This window comes from Caretta caretta, chromosome 7, assembly GCF_965140235.1.
Source record: "Caretta caretta isolate rCarCar2 chromosome 7, rCarCar1.hap1, whole genome shotgun sequence".
Taxonomy (NCBI): Eukaryota; Metazoa; Chordata; order Testudines; family Cheloniidae; genus Caretta; species Caretta caretta.
In genome coordinates this window covers 45,594,817-45,619,243 of record NC_134212.1, presented here as the reverse complement: position 1 = coordinate 45,619,243, position 24,427 = coordinate 45,594,817, and the positions used below count along the sequence as shown (strand labels likewise).

The following is a 24,427-nucleotide window of genomic DNA, read 5'->3' as shown; positions in this document are numbered from 1 at the left end:
ATTGCCAGAAGTATTGCAAGAACAAGCACTTGAAAATGAAATACGATTCAAGTGCGAAAGATATATTTTCAAAAACTTAAGCCTGGAGGAATTTTGGATAAAATATTTCCCAATTTACCCGAAAGTTGGAGAAGTAGCGCTACTTACTATTCTTCCATTTTTGTCAACATAACTCTGTGAAAAAAGCTTTTCAAGTTTAGTCATAATAAAAATGAAACAAAGGAATCGACTGGATGTCGAAAACAATTTGCGTTGCTCACTTTCATCTTTCACTTTCGTCTTGTGTCTGTGCTCCTAGGGAGCCATGGATGCTCCATACTTGCACTGCTGCTCTCCACTCATACAGATGATCCAGCATGTAAAAGCGGGAGCTTGACCTGGTTACCACCTCCTTCTTCATCTGGTGGTGTGGCAAAGAATGCATGTCCTGAACATGTCTCAGTGTGCTGCACTGCACCAGCTGAAGTGGGCACAGATCTTCCTGTTCAGCCCATTGTCCATTGCACAAATCCAGCAGAGCGAGGGGCCTTAGCTACTCCCCTGACAGCATGCAGTTTGTCCAGGATGTTCCTGGAGGTGTTTTTCAAACCTACCCCTGGACAGAATGGCACGCTGTCAACTGAGTGTGTAGGTGGTGTCCGTGCTGGTGCTTGCCTATCTGCTGCTGCTCACTCAGTGGGCCATAACAGACAAGTTGTCCGACAGCTGGTCCCCGTCTGTGGTCAGGTGCACCCTCCCACCTTCCCAGTTACCCAGAGCACACTGTGCTGCCACAGATCTGGCACTGTCTTTTTAGCAACATAGGAGTGGCTAGGTATCTGCCACCTGGGAGCAGCTGCAGTCATAAGCCCTCTGTGCTCAGTAACATGGCCTTAGGGGGGCTGTGATATTTTTGGCCCATCTGAATACACCTTGCTATGCTCTGGGTGGACTTAACTGACAATATCGTGGAAAACCCTGGTTGGGTCAGCCTCTGTTCTATAGTACACCCAGTGCTTGTGTGCTTTTCCGCTGACTGGGCCTGCTGCTGCATGTGGGTGCTGTGAACCTGCTGTCTCCAGTCTTTTTAGGGTTCAGGGCCCAAACCGACATTACTGATGTAAAGCTGGTACTGCTACAGGCCCCAGAATCAATTTGGAAATGTTGCCATCCCCAGGAGGATGTCCGGTTTAATGTATTTTGCAGGGGTGGGGTGGGCAATTTTAACTGGGGAGTATTGTTGGCGAGAGAGATGCTCCATGGGAGCACTACTTTTCCCTCCCCCACACACAGTGTTCCCACCAGAACTATGTGCAGCAGCGATGGATTGCCCCTGCTGGGAGCTGTGACTGGCAACTACATCCTGCCAGAAGTGACTCGTGGAACAAAGTTTTAGAGGTAGCTGTAGCTGATGTATGCTAGGAATCATCCTCTAGAGAACAAACTGGAGCTACAGTAACTTTCTACTCACTGCTCTCCCTACCCCATGCACTCAGTCTGGTCAAGTGTACTCCCAGGGAAATATTCCTCTCTGAAAGAGCTGCCTGACTCAGGCAAAATGGATGCTGTTGACTCCTCCTCTTGGCAGCCTGGGTTCCCCCTGCACTTGCTGGGGTGCATGGTGCAGAGCATCCACAACAGCTTCACTACAGAGCAAGCGAGTCATTTTCCCACCCTAAACTGTTCCATTAAAGATGGCAGCTTCTGGGCAGCCTCATGCTGGGGTCTGCTAGTTCCACTTACACTGACCCAAGGGATGTAGTGTACTTGGACTTTCAGAAAGCCTTTGAAAAGGTCCCTCACCAAAGGCTCTTAAAGCAAAGTAAGCAGTCATGAGATAACAGGGAAGGTCCTCTCATGGATCAGTAACTGATTAAAAGATAGGAAACACAGGATAGGGATAAGTGGTCAGTTTTCACAATGGAGAGATGTAAATAGCAGATCCCCCAAGGATCTGTACTGGGACCTGTGCTGTACAATACCCCTTTTTCCAGACCATTAATAAATGTAAACAGTGGGGTGGCAAAATTTGCAGACAATACAAAAGACTCAAGACAGTTAAGTCCAAAGTTGACTGCAAAGCGTTCCAAAGGGATCCCACAAAACTGAGTGACTAGGAACATAATGGCAGATGATATAGAATGTTGATAAGTGCAAAGTAATGCACAACATAATCCCTACTATACATACAAATTGATGGGGTCTGAAGTAGCTGTTACCACTCAGGAAGATCTTTGAGTCACTGGATAGTTCTCTGAAAACCTTTGCTCAATGTGAAGTAGCAATCAAAAAAGCCCACAGAATGGTAGGAACCATTAGGAAATGGATAGCTATAGAGTGGCATTATGATATTTTCTGTCTAAATCCATAGTACACCCACACCTTGACTACGGCATGCAGTTCTGGTTGCCTTATCTCAAAGATATATTAGAACTGGAAAAAGTACAGAGATTAGCAACCAAAATTATTAGTAGTATGGAACAGTTTCCATATGAGAGATTAAAAGGACTGGGACTGTCCATTTTAGAAAGGAGACGGCTAGAGGCTGTATAATAAAGGTCTATAAAATCATGAATGGTGTGGAGAAAGTTATTTATGCCTTCACATAACACAAGAACCAGGGGTCACCCAATGAAATTAACTGGTATCAGGTTTAAAAACAAACATAAGGAAGCACCTCTTCACACACACAGTCAACCTATGGAACTCATTGCTAGGGGATGTTGTGAAGGCCAGAAGCATAACTGGGTTCAAAAGAGAACTAACTAGATAAGTTCAATTACTATTATTCAAGGTGGTCAGGGGCACAACCCTATGTTCTGGGGGTCCCTAAACCTCTGACTGCCAGATGCTACGACTGGACAATAGGGGATGGATCACTCAATAATTGCCCTGTTCTGGTCATTCCCTCTGAGGCATCTGGCACTTGCCGCTGTCAGAAGACAGGATACTGAGTTAGAAGGACCATGGCTCTGACCTAGTATGTGCATTCTTATGTTCTTAGAAGTGACAGGGGATGTGGCACTGTCATTTATAGTGGAAGCAGTGTCAAAGAGACCTTTTTATTATTTGAGAGAGTCAGACAACTGCTGAATGTGACCTGAACTGCTTCCACTCCCTCTTTAAATCTTTCAGAGCAGGGGGGCAGGCTTTCTGAGGTGAAATCGCTGAAAAGATCATGTTTCACAGAAGCCCAGAGCACCTGGGAGGAGGGGAAGGGCAGAGATGGATAATAGCTGGCAATTATTGCTTCCTTTCAGCAAAAATGTTATGCAAATCTCACAGCCTCACTCAAAGGCTGAGCCTGGCACTAAACAGAGAGTTGCTGCTCACACTGACATCACATGGGTCAGCTGAAAAAATCTGAAGCAATGTGCAGTCAGATCCAGTGAAAGACGACACACAGCAATATGTGACAGGTCAATCCCAGTACACAATCCCTCAAATGAAATTTTTCCACATCAAGTCAAAATGCAACAATAAAATGAAATTAAACGGAACAAGAAACTCCAAATAAACAGAATGAGAAAGTCAGACTGAAATGATAAAGTTAAACAAAATATTCCATTGTCATTCAAATCATGTCAACTTTTCCATTGAAGTAGTCATGTTCCTATGAAACATTTTGATGAAGCAGCACTTTCTGACAGAAAACTGTTCCAACAAAGTTTTCAACCAGCTCTAATGATTTATACAGTTATAGCAACTGCTTGTCCTCTCGTGAAATAGATCCACCCCTGTAAAACCATAGATTGGGATGCTCACCAGCACCTTTCATACAGAGGCCTTATGCTTCCACTGTTTCTTGACCTCTCCCTGCCTCCACAGACCATAGGTAATGCTGTGCAGCTGAAAGCAACCAATCCTTGTGTCCCACAATCTTGGATTTTTTAGAGTAAGACGGTTGCTGATGGGGGCAACGTTCTTTCAGGGTGACCCGGAGGAAGCTGCCACAGAGGAACCATCCCTCACACTTAACAATACCCAGAACTCTAACTAGGCTAATTTCATTGGGAGAGTCATCCATTGTCTCTGGGCTTGGCGGGCAAATGCAGGGGAGGTCTCAGGAGTTTGGCATGGCACAGGGATACACCTTCCATTCGTAGGTATTTTAGACTTTTCTTCCTCACTGCTTTGCACATAATATAGGTTCCTATTTTGAAAGTTTCCTGCCAGATAACAATATAATGTTGATAATATTTCCCCCTGCCCTACGTGATTGTAAGAGATGGAGCAGCAGGCAGCCTCCTGAGTCAAAACAAAGGAAGAGACATCATGGAATAGGTCTCAGGCTTGAGGCGAACTAAATAAATCTTCATCCAGGTCAGAAATTTGTAAGATTGACAAAGGATCATTAAAAAGGGAAGGTCTACTTTGCCTGATCATATATCTTTCTTTAAAAACAAAGAGCGAGATCAGCCAAGTAACTTTGGGGGAGTGGGACTGTGTCCGATAACGGAACAAATGCACTGTCCATGTGTTATCAGCTGCTCTAAAAATTGAGCCTGATTATTAGGTAAATGAAGGTATTTACTCAAGTGACTCATTCATATCCATAAGGCACAGCCTTACGTTAGAATTCTCCAGAAATAGTTAGAATACATTTTGTACTTGTCTTTAGGGAGATTTAATTACTTCAGAATTCAGGAACTGCTCTGAGATGGGGCAACAGCTAATATCTGAACCAGAATTTTCCTGGTTCATTAGTGAAGCAATACATTTTAGATTTAAAAATCTGAGTTCCCCGCCCCCCCACCAGTGTTTCTCCACCAACACATTTTATTCTAATTTTAGTGTTTTAAGAAGTTTCTCTTCCAGATCTACCCACCCTTTTCACATTTAAATAATTTTCAGTTTCAGAGAGCTCAGTTTTAGCAGGTGTTTCAGTAGCTAAGCAATAAGAAATATCTCCCAAGAACAGTTTTCCAAGCTTCTCAAAGCGGTAAGTAAGGAAATTTCAGGAGAGCAATTACAGTCCAAATAACCATCCCATTTAATTGCAAGGACCTGAATAAAACTGATGCAACAAAAAAGGAAGGAACATCTATAATTCCTGTTAATGAATAAAGTGATCAGAAATGGTTGTGAAACAAAAAACATTTGTAATTAACTTCAACACATTGGCATTCAGCACAAGCCAATTCTATAAAAAAAACCATGCGACTCCCACTTTTTGGATTCTTTATGCTCCACACAGTCCATGATTGGCAGTTACTTTATGGAGTTCAATTGTATGGCCCAAGGTAACAATGAAAAATAATACCCCATCCACTTGACGGACATAACTAACAATGCTTTGCTTCATGACAGACTTAGAAGGTGGAGGAGGTGACACGGCAGAGGTACCTATACCATCTTTGAGTTCCACTTCTCCTTTGGTCAGGTAGGGGATACATTGGCTCATGGTGATACTTACAGCTGTTTCAGGGCTACTCTCTATGCCTGACAGACTATAGCTCCAAGAGGCCATTCCAGCAGCCAGGGATTGCTAGAATGCAGTAGCACTCCCACCTTGCTTGTCTCTACCCCTACAACATAGGATGTGGTGAGGGGAATGCGATCAGTGCTGCCCGGAGATTCCCTTATGCCAGGGGAATCCACAGTTGGATGGCTAAGTTGGCTTTATGGCCCATTTACACTACTGGAGCATGTAAAGGGTACCACAGCAGAGCCAATGATCTGAAAACAAGAGGTATCAAGGGGAAAACAAACAGAATAATAAAAAAATTAAAACTCTCTCCTGCTAGGTAGGGGAAGATTGGAAAGACAAGCAGGACTGCACTGGGCAAGGACGCTGGCACCTGAATTGGGACCCCAAGGAATGTCTCAGCCAGACACAAGAAAGACTCTCAGAAGGAAACTTCACCAAAGAACAATAAAAAGAAAAGGAGTACTTGTGGCACCTTAGAGACTAACAAATTTATTTGAGCATAAGCTTTCGTGAGCTACAGCTAACTTCATCTGATGCATTCAGTGGAATGATGAACGATGAAGTGAGCTGTAGCTCATGACAGCTTATGCTCAAATAAATTTGTTAGTCTCTAAGGTGCCACAAGTACTCCCTTTGTTTTTGCGGATACAGACTAACACGGCTGCTACTCTGAAACAAAGTACAATAGTGCTTCATAATACAACTGCACCTGTAATCTTCCTCCACTGATATGTTTAGAGTATACTTTTGGATTTGGAAGTGGTTAGTACAGTTAGATTCCAAACTCTTGAGGAATGATCGGTGCATGAATGCAAGGTGGATTTCTTGAATGGATCTGAAAGTTCTCTGCATCTGGAAGTTGCCGGACAGGTTTGGAAATAAGGTTAGATTTATCCATTCAGAACATTTCTGCTGGAAAGGGGCGTATAATGTCACTTGTCATGATAGGGATGTACCCACATGTGTGCAGGGGGTCTTGTTCCATTAGTGAGGTTTATACATACAGAGCATTGCACATAGTAAATTAGGATTTTGCCTGATGAGGTTCCTCAGGACTCAAGGTCCTATTTCTTGGGGGGGAAATTGTTTCATCAGATCCCTAGCTACCTTCAAGGAGGCCAGTATTCCGGTGGCTATTACATCTCTGTCCATTTTCTAAATCCTCAATCTTGTTCCTCAAGACAGATGCCTTTTAAAGAAATTATAACTATGCTACACAAGGATGACCATGTTAACCTCCACTTGCTTGAGTCTTGAACCTTGATTTCCACATTTCTTGCTTAATTGTCCACAGCTATGGATACATTTAGATCCTAGGGGCAGCATTCTCAGGATGACCAAGCCAATCAGCTGCAGTTGTGCAGCTCTAGACATTTTCACTAAAACAGGATAAATAAAGCATATCTGGGGTATAGCATAGCACTCATGACACTAGCCATTTTTCAATTCTCACTCCCTTGTCACCATGACGCATTTCCACCTCCCCCACCTCATTTTAACTTTTCTTAACAGCCCACTGTATAAGACAATCTCATTATTAAGGCTGCATTTCAGTCACAGAAAGTGTTTTTATTTCTAATGAAAAACACATTTCATCAATTTATTTTAATAGCTGAGATTGACTTTACTGTTTCAACTGAAATGTTTCAGTACATTTGCTCCTTTGGCTAACCACTATCCCTCAGAGCTTTTTACCTACAAGCACTTCTTCCTACTAGATTTGCCCACTTCCCTGGGGACTCCAGTAGCTTCTCCCAGGGACGTCTCAGCTTCTTATAATCCCTACCTCAGGGCCTTCCACAGGAGCTTGACCTGTTCCCTGTAGATCTCTCCAGACTACCTTCACCAGCCTTCCCTAAAGAGAGGAAATACCCCTTGTACTGCTCTCCTAGATCTCCTTCCTCTTTCTGCACATAGTTTTCCCTGTCTCTGTATGTAGTCCTCCCTGACCCTTTCACAGCTGCTAAAAATAATAAATAAAATTACTAATGGTAATTAAGCCACCAGAGCAGGATCAGCTGGGGGTTAACTGGTAGGTCACAGGCAAGGTTGAGCCGGATTCCCCTTAGCAGGATAGATATCCTGTGATGGTTCTTCTTCAAGCAGCTTAAACAAGGAGCCTGTGCTGCAGACTAGACCACTAAAAATAGCAAGGTGAGGGGAGCTAGAACAAGAGTTTAGGAGAAAGAGGACCCTGGTTCTGATCAGAGGAAAGAAGTATGGGGTTTTTTGAGGGAGTTAGGTCCATTTTCTAAGTGCATAATTATTCTTTTCCTTTCTCGCTTAACCCCACTGTGGTTTTGTAGGTGCAGTCTGAAAGAGCAGTAACGAATGAACCGGGGTTGGTAGGTAGGGGAGGTCAGTGGCAGCAAGTTCTTAGAGATTTTAGTAAAAAGGGGGTAGAGGTTGTGTGCCGGGTTGGATCACAGAAACCCCCTTGGAGCTGCCAACTGATGTCTGCCCCTGCCTTCCCTGCCAGCTTGGGTCTCCAGAACCCTGCCTGGTTGTGCCAGATACGCTTGCCAGCCACAAACCCAGGTCTGAACCACGTCCCACAAACTGCAGGCTTAACTGAAAGCAGCTTAAGAAATGTTCCTGTCTCAACACTCAGATGCCCAACTCCCAATGGGGTCCAAACCCCAAATAAATCCGTTTTACCCTGTATAAAGCTTATACAGGGTAAACTCATAAATTGTTTGCCCTCTATAACACTGATAGAGGGAGATACACAGCTGTTTGCCCCCACCCCCCACCCCCCCAGGGATTAATAGATACTCTGGGTTAAATAATAAGTAAAAAGTGATTTTATTAAATACAGGAAGTAGGATTTAAGTGGTTCCAAGTAGTAACAGACAGAACAAAGTGAATTACCAAGCAAAATAGAATAGAACACACAAGTCTATGTCTAATACAGTAAGAAAACTGAATACAGATAAAACCTCACCTTCAGAGGTGTCCCAGTAAGCTCTAGTCTCCTTCTAGTCTGGGTCCAGCAATCAATCACATCCCCATAGTTACTGTCCTTTGTTCCACTTTCTTTCAGGTATCCTTTGGGGGTGGAGAGGCTATCTCTTGAGCCAGCTGAAGATCTAATGGAGGGGGTCTCACAGGGATTTAAATAGACTTTCTCTTGTGGGTGGACACCCATCCCTCCCCCTGTGTAGAATCCCAGCTACAAGATGGAGTTTTGGAGTCACACGGGCAAGTCACATGTCCATGCATGACTCAGAACTTACAGGTAGCAGCCGTGGTTCACATGCTACCTTGAACGTCCTCAAGTAGACTTCTTATGTGGATTGGAGCCTTCCAAGATCCATTGTCCATTAAGTGTTTCTTGACTAGGCCCTTAACTTGCAAATTCCTTTCTAAAGAAGCTGCCCAAATGCCTTACTAAGGCAATATAAAATCTAACCACCACAAGCCAATATTCATAACTTCGAGTACAAAAATGACGCATGCATACAAATAGGATTAATAGATTCAGTTGATCATAACCTTTACAGAGATACGTTACATGGCATATGTGGCATAAAACATATTCCAGTTATGTCATACATACATTCATAAGCATATTTCCATAAAGCCTTATGGGGTGCAATGTCACAGGTTGATCTGGCTCTTGACATGAATGGGGAATTCACAGAGTTGGGAAATGGTGTGTGTGTGTGGGGGGGAGTGATGGGGCAATGCTTCCTTCCACCTGTGAAAAAACACAGGGGGTGTCCAGCATATGATGGTGTCTGTGGAACCAGGACACAGGGAAGCTTTACATGATGGAATTGCAATAGCCAAAGTGAAAGAAGACAAAGGCATGGGAAGGAAGATGCAGAGGCAAAGATGAAACAAACCTATATTACAGGGAAGGGAGGCAGATTGCAGGTCTGAGTCTGGCAGAAAAGTAGAAGCGATGATATACAGTTTGAGAATGAACCTCTCAGTTCAAGAATTAATCTTCCCACAGTGGAGGCAGGAAAATTTCCTGGGGCTAGTTTAATCATGGGTGTATGTGTGTGAGAGCAGCACCCTCTAATAGATGTTTCAAAACATTGCAAAAATGTTTTCACAAATGTACCTCCAAGGCCACCAACTCTCCATCCCATCAAATACCCCTCTTCTCAAAAAGCCTCACAATCAGAACTTGGTCATACACTGGCCAAAAAACCTCAAGTTAATTGAAATGAGAACAGGAAATTAGATCAAACTGAGTATGTAGCACCCTATTTTTCCCCCAATTTCAGGCAAGTCAGGAGCTGCAATAAAAGTGAGCTTCCAAACCCCAGCCAATGAAGAGTTAAGACATGCAATCCCAAGACTGCGTACTGTGTTTTCTCAATTAGAAGACACAGAAGTAGAACAATGGCTTACAATTAAAATTAGTTTTGAAATGTAGTGTGTCAGAAAAGGTTCATCACAATGTACATTTGATCAAAGACAAGGAGGGAGTCAGATGTGTAACACACGCAGAGAAAAGCTGTGGGAGGGAATTACTGTATGTGTGTGTGAGAGAGTGTGCTCATGAGACGAAGAGATGGGCTGGAGACACGCACAAGGGAAATGGCAGCCCATAAGCAATGATTAAAAGAAACGGGCAGGGAATTGTGCATACAGTTCTTATTCAGTTTCTGCCTAAAAGGTTTTTGGTTTTTTGTTCTTTTTAATCTATGTTTTCTTTGCAGCCTGTCCTATTGGCCATTCACTTCTTTCTCTTCCTGGCTGTGCCACCTCATCCATGTGCCTGATGAATATGCAAATGAACCAGTTTTATAATCATCTATCCTCTTTAAAAACAGGCGATAAATTTGGACTCCCAAGCAGTATGTTCCAAAGAAGCTATTATTCCAAGTGGGAGGACTGCATAGGGATGGGGGTAGGGTTCATGTAGGTAAGATCAAAGTACCATAGCTAATAATGGGAGCACTTTATGATGTGTGAGAGTGTTGTGATGGGTATTTTGTATAACTGAGCTAAAAACCACAAGGGAAAGATTTTCTGTGAAACATGAGAATCCATAGAATGCAGCGCACCATTCATGCCTTGTCTTGCAAACCTCTTCCATGGCAGAGTAACCTACATTAAGGTAGGCACACACACACACAAAAGAGCTTCAAAAAGTTGCAACATTTCAGTATCATTACAAAAATCTTTAGGGTGTGGATGTTACCCACTAAAAGCAATTTTGTTTCACTTTGTTCATGTTAATCCCCTACTTGCTTCTTACTGATGTTGAGACTCTTAATACTCACCACTTCTTTATGCTGTAACAAGTGCAATGATGCTGAAGGACCAGCAGGTAGCTCCACATCCACAAAAAAAACTTTGAAATGAAAAGTCTTGTTTTCCAAGGCTTTGTTTAATCTACATCTTTAGCCATGTGGTGGGGGAGGGGGAGGAAGAGTTGCAACATAATTATCCCCACATTCGGTTACAAAACACTTGAATATTTCAGTGAGGATGGCACATTAACCACATGCCCAAACCCTGCTGAAATCTTTGATGTATCCAAGACTTTGGTGTGGCTCTGCAACATGGTTAAAACAAATCTTGTCTATATTGTAAATGGAACCAGGTTGTAACACAACCATGTTGTAGCCAGTTTCCCCTATATGGCTGAAGTTGTAACACATTTGGGCCTGAAGGCTTGACATATATTACATGGTATTTACCTCACATATTCTTCTGTCCCTCATTAAAAGAAGTTAAGGAGAAATATTCCCTCATGCCTCCCCTCCCCATTTTCACACTGTACTTTGGAGACCTTCCTGGAGCTGCCCCTTGTGGTTTAACTTAGTCCATTCCTAGATGTCACGGTACAACAGAATGTGATGGCATTAGTCAAAAAAATAATATGTCACAGCTTCCACTGTTCAGGGACTGGAATTTGAGTACCTGAGGGCCTGACTCACCATTTTGTCACTCCAGTTTTCCAGTAGCATAACTCCATTGATTTTGAGGGAATTACACTGCTGTAAACTTGGGGTAATGTAGTGATGAATTGGGCCCTTAGTATACTTTGGAGTTCTCCATCAGAAATGACCAGTGCTTATGCACATCCCTTAAACCAGTGGCTCTCAACCATTCCAGACTACTGTACCCCTTCCTTTCAGGAGTCTGATATGTCTTGCACACCCTCAAGTTTCACCTCACTTAAAAACTACTTGCTTACAAAATCAGACAAACATACAAAAGTGTCACAGCACACTATTTCTGAAAGATTGCTTAAGTTCTCATTTTTACCCTACAATTATAGAATCAATTGGAATATAAATATTGTACTTATATTTTAATGTATAATATATAGAGAGCAGTATAAACAAGTCATTGTATGAATTTTTAGTTTGCACTGACTTTGCTAGTGCTTTTTATGTAGCCAGTTGTAAAACTGGGCAAATATCTAGAGGAGTCGATGTACCCCCAGGAAGACCTCAGGATACCTGCAGTGGTACATGCACCGCTGGTTGAGAACCACTGCATTAAAGAGCTCTAGACTGCTTGAACTGACAAGAGAAAACATGAGCCATTGTTTTTCAGGAGACCAATGGCTCAGACTTTTAACCTTTAGACGATGGGAAACCCACTGCAGAGGATGAGTACCACTGGGACCATGATGGCTGTCATATTTCTATATAATCAAAAACGGGCAGATTACTAGAAAGTCAACCTTTGCACTCCGACTAGCTGGGATATGGGAGAACAAATTCCAACTTGAAGAGGTGTACAACTCAGATGGCTGGAATGATGTGGTAGCTACCCTCTGAAAACAGATGAACTTTTGGGAGGCAGGATGGATGGTCTTGTGGTAAAGGCACTACACAGGGACTAAGGAGATCAATTCTTAGCTCTGACACAGACCCCCATCCATGTGACCATCGGCATGTCACTTAATCGCTCTTTGCCTTATTATCCCCATTTTATAGATAGGGGAGTAATGTCTCCCTATCATACCAGACCCTTATGAGGCTAAATCAATTAATGTGAGATGCACTATGGTCATGGGAGTAGCTAGATTGATAACATGAAATAACCCTTCAGTGCTTGCATTTACACTGAGATTTCTATTCAAAAACCAAGCTTTGAGAGCAAAAATGTGTTCAGATAACTTAAGCTGGCCAGCCTTTGAGTGCAGGTGGTATTTTTCCTTTTTAAACTTCTCCTTTCCTGCTAAAATCCTCAAAGATGACTGTACCTGGTACTGTATCATGAAACCACACAATATTTCAATGAAAACAGGGACCACTGTAGGAAGAAATGCTGGAACATCATGATTTATTAAAATCATTTTGTAAAATCCAAAGATTACACAAAGAAAAGTGGATGGTTTGTAGGGATAGCCAGCGTTTCCTACAAGGGACCAGAGCCCATCTGTAAGGTCGAAGCATCAAGCAGATCTTCAGTGGAGAGGTAACAAATTCAGTGTGGTTTTCAAATAAATTGGAAGATCCAGACCCTGTTTGGCAGGATTGCTTTGCCTCCTGTACACTGCTGTCCTCTTGTCTGACCCTTTCAGCCCCTCATTTCCCATGTTATAATGTGTTTATTTGCAGCATTGGAAGCATTTAATTTCACCTTAAAAACTCTCCACATTCTCGCTGATTTTGTTCACCTCAAATAAAACCCGTAATGCAGTAAGAAGAAACAATCTGAACATAAAGTAGAAGAACAAATTAACAAACCACAGCCAGAATATCTAAACCAGAAGTTTGAGTTAGAAAAAAAAGACAATGGGTACATATCCATGTTGGAACTCTGGATCCAGCAGTATTGCTGACATAGGTTTACACTTTCTTGTGTCAGAATGGGTCGAAATACTCCCCAAGGTTTAAAGTTTGCTTGTTAAAGCACAGCAGGTAAAACCTAACAGAAATAAGCACCTTACATAAGGCATAAGACCTGCATGTAATAGACTGGATGAAGTCAGACAATGGGATTTCCTACAGAGAACAACCCCTTCCATTTCTTTGTGGACTTCAGACGCCTCTCTTTAGAGCAGAGGTGTGTATATGATAGTTATCCAGTTGTGTTCATTGAAGGTTCACAGACTCAGAAGGATTAATGACATGTTCTGAGTCCTAATTAAAAACAAACAGCTTTATGTAAAATACTGCCATAGATTTAAAAAACAAAAACAAAAAACGCAAGAGAGATATGCCAGTAGAACAGACATGGCATCACTGTAACTGTAGAAAATGAACAAACTACTGAATTAGAAAAGTGCTACAAAACCTGAATTTCACATAAGACTAAGGATCTGTGTGAATAAGGAAATGCAAGAAGAAACCCTTACTCCATCCATTAGTGGCACAGGAAGGTTTTCCTAAATCAAGGACAGTGCTTCCCTGTTCAGATGATGTGCAGCTGTAGGAGTTAAACCTGGAAAACACTCACTGTTCTCACCAATGCTAGCATGAGCTGCGATTCAGATGCACCAGCAACACCAAGAGTTGAGACTGTGCTGCTTGTGTAAAGAGAGCAGTGACATTTCACTCCCTTCCCCATGCCTGTGTTTGAAGTCTTGAACCTCTCCTACCAGAACACTTTGGTCTTCCCCTTCACAAGCTTAAAATCACAGTAGAAGTCACTCTCACAGGCTGTGGTTAAAACCTTTGTGTATCGGTATTCTAAGACTTGATCTCCTGTACCCTCTGCTGCCCCAAAACAGCTAAAGCTGTGTCAAAATTCCCCAGTTTCTGGTACTGCTAGGTACCCCTGGCAAAATGCAAAAATCATATGACAAGAACAAATCCCCCTTAAAAAGCAAAGCTCAGATAACATTCTAGAATGATATAGTCTTTAACACTTCCCCCCTTTGCAGGCCAGGTTCCTCTTTTTCTCAAGGCCAGCCCCTTTGTGGTATAGGGTAAGCTGACCCTGCTCATTTTTATTTGTTCCTTTTAATTGTAACCCTCAAGTCCTCAGCCTCCTCTCCTTTATTCTCACTGGTTGTTACATCCTGGGGCTGCGGAGGAGGTGCCTGCCTGTTTCTGTTTCTTGCGGCGTTTGTTGAGGAGGCGGTTGTTGGATGTTTTCAAGTCTTTGATTTTCACTTGGTCGTAGTCCACTCTCATGGTAGCCAAAGCACTCGTCATCTCTTCCTGAAACCACACTAAACAATTGTGAAAACTCAGACATAGGCAAGACAGCCATTCCATCCTACTGGTGAGTGACTATCTGACAGAATGGAGCCCTGTTGTAGGTTATATTAGAATCAATAATAAATTAGACCTTTCTGTTGCCTGGACAAGACTAAAAGTGTTATCACCTGCTAACAAGGTAAGGGAGCAAAAATCTTACTCCCGCTCACTGTAGGCTGCCTATGTGAGTGTCAATGAATTTTGCAAACAGAAAATAGTTCAAGTTTACAAGAGAATGCACCAGACTAGTGGTCAAGTGATCAGAGAACATCCAAGAGGCCTGAACAAAATACATACAATCAAATAGAGACATGGAACTGAAAAATCATAAATGAAACTATCATCTCAATCCCTTTAATGACATTTTATATGTGAGTCTTGGCCTTGCCTTAACTCATTTTGCAGACAAAACTCTATCTTAATGTAGTTTAAAGGTTGGGAGAATGTATGAGTAATTTAGGGTAAAATACATTACAGGGATGTTGCAATTATCCCAAACCCAAATATTATAAAATACAGTTAACCTTAAAAGAAATGCAAATATGTTAAGGTATGGAAACAGAGTTAGAGAATCCAACAACATTAAGTCTGCCCTATAATGACAATGTAATAACCATACAGTTATGGTCAATGCACAACAGTGTTTGGAGTCCCAGATTAGATTAAAATGATTTTTTTAAAAGACAAATTAGATCTTTTCACGTTTTTCCCTCATGGTGTCTCTGGGCAGAGTTAAGGTTGTTTAGGTGCCCATAATGTGCATTTCCATACCTTAACATGTTTGGCTTTCTTTCATTCCAAGCAAAGAAAGGCCTCTCCATCCCTTCTCAAACCCCATTCTGGGAAGAATCCCCAATAACTACAAAACTAATAATTCATGCAGCTGTTCTTTGGCTGACCTTCACTTCATCCCAGTGGTCTTTATCCTCCTGCAGGACCCGTGCAGTATGAAGCGGGGTTGGTGGTACCACCATTGATTTCTAAGGAGAGAAATAAAACCAGAAAGAAACATTCTGCAAAGCTAGCTGTGTGAAATGATCAGTTACTCTCATGAATGTATGTGAGGCAGAAGACCTATCTAAGATACTTGGCCTCCCATTACCTTAGAATCTGAGTGCCCAACAATCAAATGCATTTATCCTTTTTTCACCGTGTAAGGTAGAGAAGTACTATTATCCCCCTAAAATATCACCCAGGCGAAGAGGATGTAGAAGCCACAGTCTGGCATTTCATTTGTTTTTTTATTCTTTTCTAGGTTTTTTTTTAAACCATATATTGTGTATTCTTATTATACATTGTTTTTAACAACCGTTCATTCATTAAATATCCCGTTCAAAGCAGTTCATTATTTTTCTTCTAGCATTTGTGATTGAGGAAATTTCATTCTGTACATATAGTACTACTTGGTATGATCTCATCAGACCTTAAATGTAGGGAGGGACACAGTAATACACCCATAGGAAACCTTTCAGGAAAAGTCAGGTCTGGGTGAATTGGCAGGTGGAAACACAATCCAATGTTTGGAACAGGTGACTGAGAATTTGGTCACTTGGGTTCTATTCCCAGATCTGCTCAGTATTTGCAGTGTGATGCTGGGCAAATAACCAAGTTACTTTGTGCCTCAGTTTCCCCATCAGTAAAATGAGAACAATGATACTGACCTCCTTTTGTAAAGCACTTTGAGATCTACTGATGAAAAGTGCTATATATGAGTGAGGGATTATTATTCATCCAAATGTAAAATAGGTACAAAATAACTCACAGGAAATGGTTGGGAGGCTCAATTAATGCTTGAAAATAATTGAGATTCTTGGTTGCAAGGTGCTACAGAAGAGCAATGTATAGTTTTATTATCTTGAGTAAGTACACATTCAATGCCCCAACAACTGTTTTGCTTGAGATGCTCTTTCAGATAAGACATACAACTGAGGCCCATGATCTCTTGTCAAGAAAGGTCTTGTAGATCTTTTTGGTAGAGTAGGGTTGTTAGCTCAATTTCCTTGCTAAATTCCAGCTGAGCAATGACACTGTGCCTGTCTACAGCTCACACTGTAGTCTCAGTTGGGCACAGAATTCTCCTTCACTTTCTGTCCTAAATGGTTATGGAGTGCTGTTTCATTCCATACCAAAGCAGGCTGCATTTCAGCAAAGGGTGAAAAGATCCCTGTGCATGTTATCATCATTTAACATTTATATTGCAGTAGTGCCTAAAGGCCACCCAGGTCAGGGTGCCATAAAATTAAATCCTGCTCTAGTTAATATGGCAAGAGGAAGCCAAAAGCATGGCTGATGCCTTCTCTGGAAAAAGTCCCCTGCTGACCAAGGCATGATTTGTCAAGGATAGGCTGGGGAGGAGGGAATGGAAAACTGGCACCATGGAGTGCATTTTAATTCCTCTGAGCAGGAGCTGAGCGTGCCCCCACCTGCTGACAGTTACTGCTTGCTGACTGCCACTTCCATACCAACTGACTGGAGGACCACATGCTCCTCCTAAACTACAAACCACATCCTCTTGCACCCAAGATGCATGGGCTGCAATAATAGTGCCCTCATCCATGCTTCAAACACAAAATGAGGACACCCAGCTGATTCACAGGGGACTAATAAAGCTACATTCCTTCATGTTTGTAAAGGGCTTTGAGATCTTCAGATGAAAGGCATTGCAGAAGTGCAGACTTATCTTCAGCAATGAATACAATAAAATAAGACACTATATGAAGTTATGTTGCTGTTTGTGTCTCTTCCTCCTGGGATAAGCACAGACAGGGAAGTTCGTTAGAACAGCCATCCCTGGGAGAAAGGATTGTGCAGGATAAGCATTCTGTTTCCTTTGGGTTTGTTTTCAGGGGTTTATTATCTCCTTGAGATAATAAATATTACTTTATGAAATAGAGACATCTGCTCAAATACTTGGGGGAGAAAAAAAACATGTGACAAAACAAGACTTGAACTGGTTTCCTCAACATCATCATGTATACGAGTCTCTGTTGTTTTCTCATAAGATACAGTGCATAAATCCTTGCCTCTTCCCAGGCATTTTCAGATCTATGCCAAGGATGAGAATTCCCTTAGTGTGATGCTCTGAATTCACATCAACATAGCTAAGCCTGAGACTTCTAATAGTAGCTCTTCATAAGTTCTGCAACGATGAAGTACCATAGCTTTTTTTAAAGGGAGGAGGGTAGCGCATGCTACAGTCAGTAGCAACGTCTGGCTGAGAGTAGGTAGGGATGTACTTGGTTCTTGCTCACAAAAACTGTAAGGTGTGTCCTCTGGTACCACAATGAGGAACTGTGTCCGTGCAGACAGGTGTCCTTTTACAGAGAGCACACTGGGTAGAGTCTTTGCTAATTAACAAATGAGTATTAACAACAACAGTGCCCTCTCTTCCTGTGCCAGGCAAAGCAGCATTTCAGGCTCTGCGTGAAAGAATCCATCCCTCTCCTTTGTAAAAATCATGCAGGACTCACATTAATCCAAGGATGATTCATAAACTGAGAAATCGTCATTCTCTCTGTCGGGTCTGTCTTAAGCAAGTGACGAATCAGCTGCTTGGCTGAAAGACAAGGACCAACATGGCACACTGTATTCAGCTATATCCAGCACAATCTTCAGAACAAGGAACCTGCATTAAGAAGGGTCATTGTATACAGCTCAGGACACCTACTTGTGTCTGCTCTCATGTTGAAAAGCAGAGGAGATGGGAGAGACAGAGAGAGAACATACATACGTGTACACACAAACACACACACAGAGGAAAGGTAGTAGGAAGAGGAGACAAGAGGGTTAGGGAGTCTATGAGCCAGTCTACACCCTGAAACTAACCTGTTGCTGACTACAGGTGTTAGCAGTGGGTCCCGCTGGACCCATGTTGAAAACCGTACACCTTGGCTGTTGTCTAACACAAGGTTTTCTGTAGATCTACATCAACATAATATCTAAACCTTTAATGACCACGGCATATACCAGACAAAATTGTCCTCAGCACTGTTGGAGTATCAGTCATTCTTTCTGTAATCAGTTTTGTCCCATCCATACTAGCAGTTAAACAGTTTTCAGCACTGGTTCAAGGGGACCTACTGCTAAATTTGGTTTGTAGACAGTGCTGAGTAGGTTCAAATTAGGAGGCAACTACCCTCTATCACATCCATATGAAAACAAGTTTTCCAAATAAATTACCTCTCTCCACCTTCCTCTAGCATTTTAATAACTACTATCCTGGGACAGGATAGGAACAGAATCCAGGGGAGAACGAGTATTCACACAGGGATGCACAACTGATGCATCCTCCTTCACATTAAATGTACAGTGGCCCACTCCGCATGCACATCCATTAGATCCCATAATGGACAGCTGTACCACATCTCACAGTGTGACACAGTGATGATACCTGGTTTTCACTCAATAAGTAAAAATTAAAGGGTGTTATCACAGCATAACCCACTTCTTTTCTAACAAGCCATTCTATCATTAGAAGTATGATCAGAAGCTGCTGAACTTATTTCCCTGACACATGGTTTGGCAAGTGAGAATAGGTGATCTAGGAAATTGGTGTAGTAATAGGGAACCAGAACCTTCCACTTCTAGTACACTGATTTTAATTCATTCCAGGTCACCACTCAACAGCTGACTTTGGTCACTAGTTTAGCTGAAATAGATCGTTTACCTCAGTCTAATACCTGGATAAGTGTCCACATCACAAAATTTATTTTGAGAAGTTGGCAGTATCAATAAGGAGGCCAAAGTCTGAGTTCTCCCCTGCAGCTCACCTTGCATCACACTGTTCTATGGATTAAGGTCTTCAGTTTCCAGGGATGTTTATCTAACACCTCTCACCAGCACTAAGTGCCCTTCAATAAAAGTTTTCTGTTGTTTATGTTCGACACTGCTCAGGAAATGCATCAATCCCTAGCCCTTCCCTGTATCATTTCATAAAGTCTTGATTTAAAGAGCATCACAAAAGAAAGATTCCTTAGAAATAGTCTGAAATGTAAACACCCCTCTCACCATCCAGTGTGTATGTGTGAAAAACAGAGACACAGGCTAGTTCAGTTACCTTCTTCTGATACGTCAGACCATTCTGGATTGGGAAACCCATATTGCCCCATCCGAATTCTCCTTTTCATCCCTGGGGAAATGGCTTGTCCGGTGTTGGAGTAAAATGGAGGAAACCCACACAGGCTGTAAGAGAGGTGTATGGAATGGTTATACCTAGGAAATCCACACATTCCTTTGTCCCATATAAAGTCCGACAGCCTATGATTCTTCCAAAGATGGGATGAGTAGTGCAAATATCATGAAAAAGTTATTAATGCAGCAATGGTGTCTGGGATGGAGGTAGGGCGGGACATATGGGTCGAGAGTCTGCTAATAGCTGGCCTACTCTTGTTTATTCATCTGTCCCCATATCTTATACTTACAGAATATATGTGATGACACCAAGAGACCACATGTCACATGATTTGTCATATTTCTCAGGACCAAGGACTTCCGGGGCTGAAGAAGGGAAAAATTAGAAACAATTGATTGCCAGATATTTTCCTCACCTCTAAACAGCAAGTAGTAGTATAAAATAACAACAAATATTTGTTGCAGGAAAAAAATAAGCGATTGCTATCACTGGGTAATCTTTTCTATTTACAAACTGCTGTGTGGTCTCTGGAGCTCCAAATGTGCAGGTGTCAATTTGAAAAACTGCACAATTCCTCATTGGCAAATCTCTGCTCAGGAGAAGTCCTGAGCTAAAGTAGTAGAGGGAGCTGCAGCTGAGGACTTTATGGGGATCCAGGATTGGAATAAACAGGAGTGCATATTGCAGAGATTGGAACTGAAGTACACTGACAGAGCTATGTGGGGAAGTCTTGAACAGCACCTGCCTGGATTGTGGTTGGCTCCAGCCAGAATTATTATATGCCACAGCATCTAATTCTTACAAAAGTACAAAAATGAGAAAAAAGATGTCAGGGGCTCGGGGGATGGGGGAAATTGTTTTTTTCTTAGGCAAAACAAATTGTTTTTAGGTTTGCTTAGTAAGAAAAAGGTTCTCTGAGTAAATGAGCAATTCATGCTGGTTTATAGAGGTATGGAAAGGGAAAAGTCAGTCTGTTCATGTGCAAATATATAGGACATTAAAATATGTGGATATTAATTCCTTTAACATGTCAGTGTGCTGACCTTATGCATGGTGAGTACAGCTCAATGTTGTTTTCCTAGTGCTGTTTTTCTTTACATGGTTTTTGCCATTATCACTTGAGTTCCCCCCCCCCCCCGGAGATACTTACCCATTAAAAACATCAAATAGGCTTTCATCTGTATAGCAAAGGGGACCAGTTCTGCCAAAATAGTGAAGGCTTTTTATTATCCCTTCTCATCCCCAAAGAGGTGTTATGAGTGCAAACTGACTCAGCCATACAAAAGGGAGAGTGACTTTTCATCCTATCTTGAGGAAATCACTATCTTAAAGATTGCAGTGGGTGTACCCTAGAATTAGTATAAGTACAGCATAATGAGACATTCAGTACATTGGTACACACTGCTGGATGCAAGGAAGGCAACATTTCAGCCAAGACTAAATTTTGTTCTTGGATTACCAATTCCTCCATTTTCCTAGTTTAAAAATGCACCTTTATAGTTGTGGGAATGATCAATCACCCTGTTTTCTCTCACCATGTTTTTATGCTGAGCGAAGTTTTGCAAGAAAACATCCAATGGTTGTGAAGGCTGGGTTCAGATTATGGATTTTATCACATCAACCCACAGTGAAAAAGCCAACATTACTTCTGTGTACCTAAGTTTGCCATTACATTTTCTCTCTCCTTCCCACGCAGAAGGGCTTGAACTCTGTGTTGGGACTAGGTTAGTTTACAAGTATGACCTCAATTAAAATTCTGGGTTCCTCCTTTTCATCTCTGTGGGAGAGAAGACGTGCCCTTCACAGCATGGGGAGCTTTCCTGAGGTCTCCAGGCTTGCTGGGATGATTATACATGTGGAGGAGGGCCCCCCAGAAGACTCACCCACATAATACGGAGTGTAACAGGGCGTCTGCAGTGCATTCTGTACAGTGGTCTCTTTGGCAAACCCGAAGTCTGTGAGCTTGAGTACTGCATTCTTTTCTTTGGATGTGTAAAGTAGGTTTTCAGGCTGCAATGGCACCAAGAGAAAAGGTAATTGCAACAACATAGGAGAAGGGTCTCAAAATAAATTCTGTTGGGTTATACTCCTAATTCATCCACGCGGCCATGAACTGCTGCGCTCTCTCTCTCCTCACTTCCCCACCCCAGAGTTAGGATCATTCCCCTTTCACAGTTGACAGCACCTTTGCCTACAGCAGGCATCAAAATCCTTCCCAACCCAATAATCACAGAAAAATGGGCTCAGTCCTGCACCCACTGGAGTCAATGACAAAACTCCCACTGACTTCAATGGGTGCAGGATCAGGCTTTCTATGAACTCCTCTTTAGAACATTACACTTTAGGGGATTATTCTTTCTGACCTACATGGCATCTAAGCTGATGAAGATATCAGTCCATGCTTTGTGTTTCCATGAGGCATTCAGGCAGTAGGAGCTAAGAACCGGGGTACTGGTAACAGCGCATCTTAAGAACTAGATCATGGCCAGTGTCTGACACTACTCTATTAAAACTAACACCAAGATACAGCTTTTCCCCCAAAACTGAACTAATTCTGCCCTTCCAATCTGTGTACTAGCACCCTTGCACAGTGCACTCTGAGAGAAGAGGAGGAAGATTCTTAAGCACTGAATCAAAGGGAACTGGGAGTTCAAGTATTAGTAAGTAAGGACTTTATTTAACTTCACTGGGAGGGAGAAGAAAACACTCTGAAATTACAGTTCTGTACACAAAAACTTGCTGGCACAAGAAGGCATATATCACATTAGTAGATGTGCAGGTGAATGAGTCCCTGATGGTATGGCTCATACGGTCCTCTGATGGTGTTGCTAGAGTAGATATGGGAACAGAGTAGGCAACAGGGTTTGTTACAGGGATTGGTTCCTGGGTTAGTGTTTCTGTGGTGTGCTGTGTAGTTGCTGGTGAGTATTTGCTTCAGGTTGGGGGGCTGTCTGTAAGCGAGGACTGGCCTGCCTCCCAAGATCTGTGAGAGTGAGGGATCGTTTTCCAGGATAGGTTGTAGATCATTGATGATGTGCTGGAGAGGTTTTAGCTGGGGGCTGTACATGATGGCCAGTAGTGTTCTGTTATTTTCCTTGTTGGGCCTGTCCTGTAGTAGGACGTCTGGCTACCCGTCTCGCTCTGTCAATCTGTTTCCTCTCTTCCCCAGGTGGGTATTGTAGTTTTAAGAATGCTTGATAAACATCTCGTAGGTGTTTGTCTCTGTCTGAGGGATTGGAGCAAATTCGGTTGTATTTTAGGGCTTGGTTGTAGACAATGGATGATGTGATGTGTCCTGGATGGAAGCTGGAGGCATGTAGGTAAGTATAGCGGTCAGTAGGTTTCCGGCATAGGGTGGTGTTCATGTGACCATCACTTATTTGCACTGTAGTGTCCAGGAAGTGGATCTCTTGTGTGGACTGGTCCAGGCTGAGGTTGATGGTGGGGTGGAAATTGTTGAAATCCAGGTGGAATTTTTCAAGGGCCTCCTTCCCATCTTCATCATATGGACCCACGGGTTAAAATTAAAAGGAACAGCACAGCAACTACACACCCCGCCACAAAAACACTAACCCAGGAACCAATCCCTGTAATAAACCCCGTTGCCTACTGTGTCCCCATATCTACTCTAGCGACACCATCAGAGGACCCAACCACATGAGCCACACCATCAGGGACTCATTCACCTGCACATCTACTAATGTGATATATGCCTTCTTGTGCCAGCAATGCCCCTCTGCCATGTACATTGGCCAAATTAGGCAGTCTCTACGTAAAAGAATAAATGGACACAAATCAGACATCAGGATGGTAACATACAAAAGCCAGTAGGAGAGCACTTCAATCTCTCTGGACATTCAGTAACAGACTTCAAAATAGCCATATTACAATGAAAAAACTTCAGAAACAGACTTCAAAGAGAAACTGCAGAACTAAAATTCATTTACAAATTTAACACCATTAATTTGGGCTTGAATAGGGACTGGGAGTGTCTGGTTCACTATAAAAGCAACTTTCCCTCTCTTGGTATTGACACCTCCTCATCAATTATTGGGAGTGGACCACATCCAACCGGACTGAATTGGCCCTGTCAGCACCAGTTCTCCACTTGTAAGGTAACTCCCTTCTCTTCATGTGTCAGTATAATAATGCCTGCATCTGTAATTTTCACTCCATGCATCTGAGGAAGTGGGGTTTTTACCCACGAAAGCTTATGCCCAAATAAATGTGTTAGTCTTTAAGGTGCCACTGGACTCCTCATTGTTTTTGTGGATACAGACTAACACGGCTACCCCTCTGATACCTGAGTTCTGTACACAGATATGCCCTCTTCCACACTGGGGTTATTAGGATGGAAGAAACATGTTTTGAGGAAGGACTTGAAGGAGGAGGGAATTGAGGGATGGCTAACCAGTTTGTACCATTTCTGCATTAGCCTGCTGTGCATTGGCACGTGTTGTGAAGCCAGCCAGCATTTAGTTCTCATGTTTATGGTTGGCATTGGCACAAACTCAGCTCCGCCAAAGTACATGGAATTTAGTCCCTTAACTTGTAAATCATCCTCCAAGTCCCTCTTTAAAACACACTCCTTCCATGAGCCCTATAAATCCTAGTCCTCCTTTCAACTAAATGTGAACAGAAATACATGCTAGAAAACACACACACAAATTAATAAGTTGTGGAATGAGAATAGGACAGGTGCTAACCCCCACCACTAAATCACTTGTTCTTTGTTCCATTCCATCCCTCATTTGTACA

At 42.4% G+C, this 24,427-nt stretch overlaps 1 protein-coding gene across 2 annotated transcripts in view; it reads right to left on the bottom strand.

Moving 5' to 3' along the window:
* Nucleotides 1-8,191: 8,191 nt before the first annotated feature.
* Nucleotides 8,192-24,427, bottom strand: part of MAPKAPK3 (MAPK activated protein kinase 3) — a 75,817-nt gene continuing 59,581 nt past the window's right edge. Inside the window, exons 6-11 of one of the 2 annotated variants that reach the window (XM_048858136.2) lie at nucleotides 21,553-21,679; nucleotides 19,959-20,034; nucleotides 19,595-19,719; nucleotides 18,009-18,094; nucleotides 15,438-15,518; nucleotides 8,192-14,499 (exon numbers count right to left, since the gene is read on the bottom strand). In XM_048858136.2, the coding sequence (XP_048714093.1) occupies nucleotides 14,341-14,499; nucleotides 15,438-15,518; nucleotides 18,009-18,094; nucleotides 19,595-19,719; nucleotides 19,959-20,034; nucleotides 21,553-21,679 (654 nt within the window). In that variant the 3' untranslated portion in view covers nucleotides 8,192-14,340. Of the gene's footprint in view, nucleotides 14,511-15,437; nucleotides 15,519-18,008; nucleotides 18,095-19,594; nucleotides 19,720-19,958; nucleotides 20,035-21,552; nucleotides 21,680-24,427 lie in introns of both variants that reach the window. The other variant, XM_048858137.2, reaches the window with a different exon arrangement.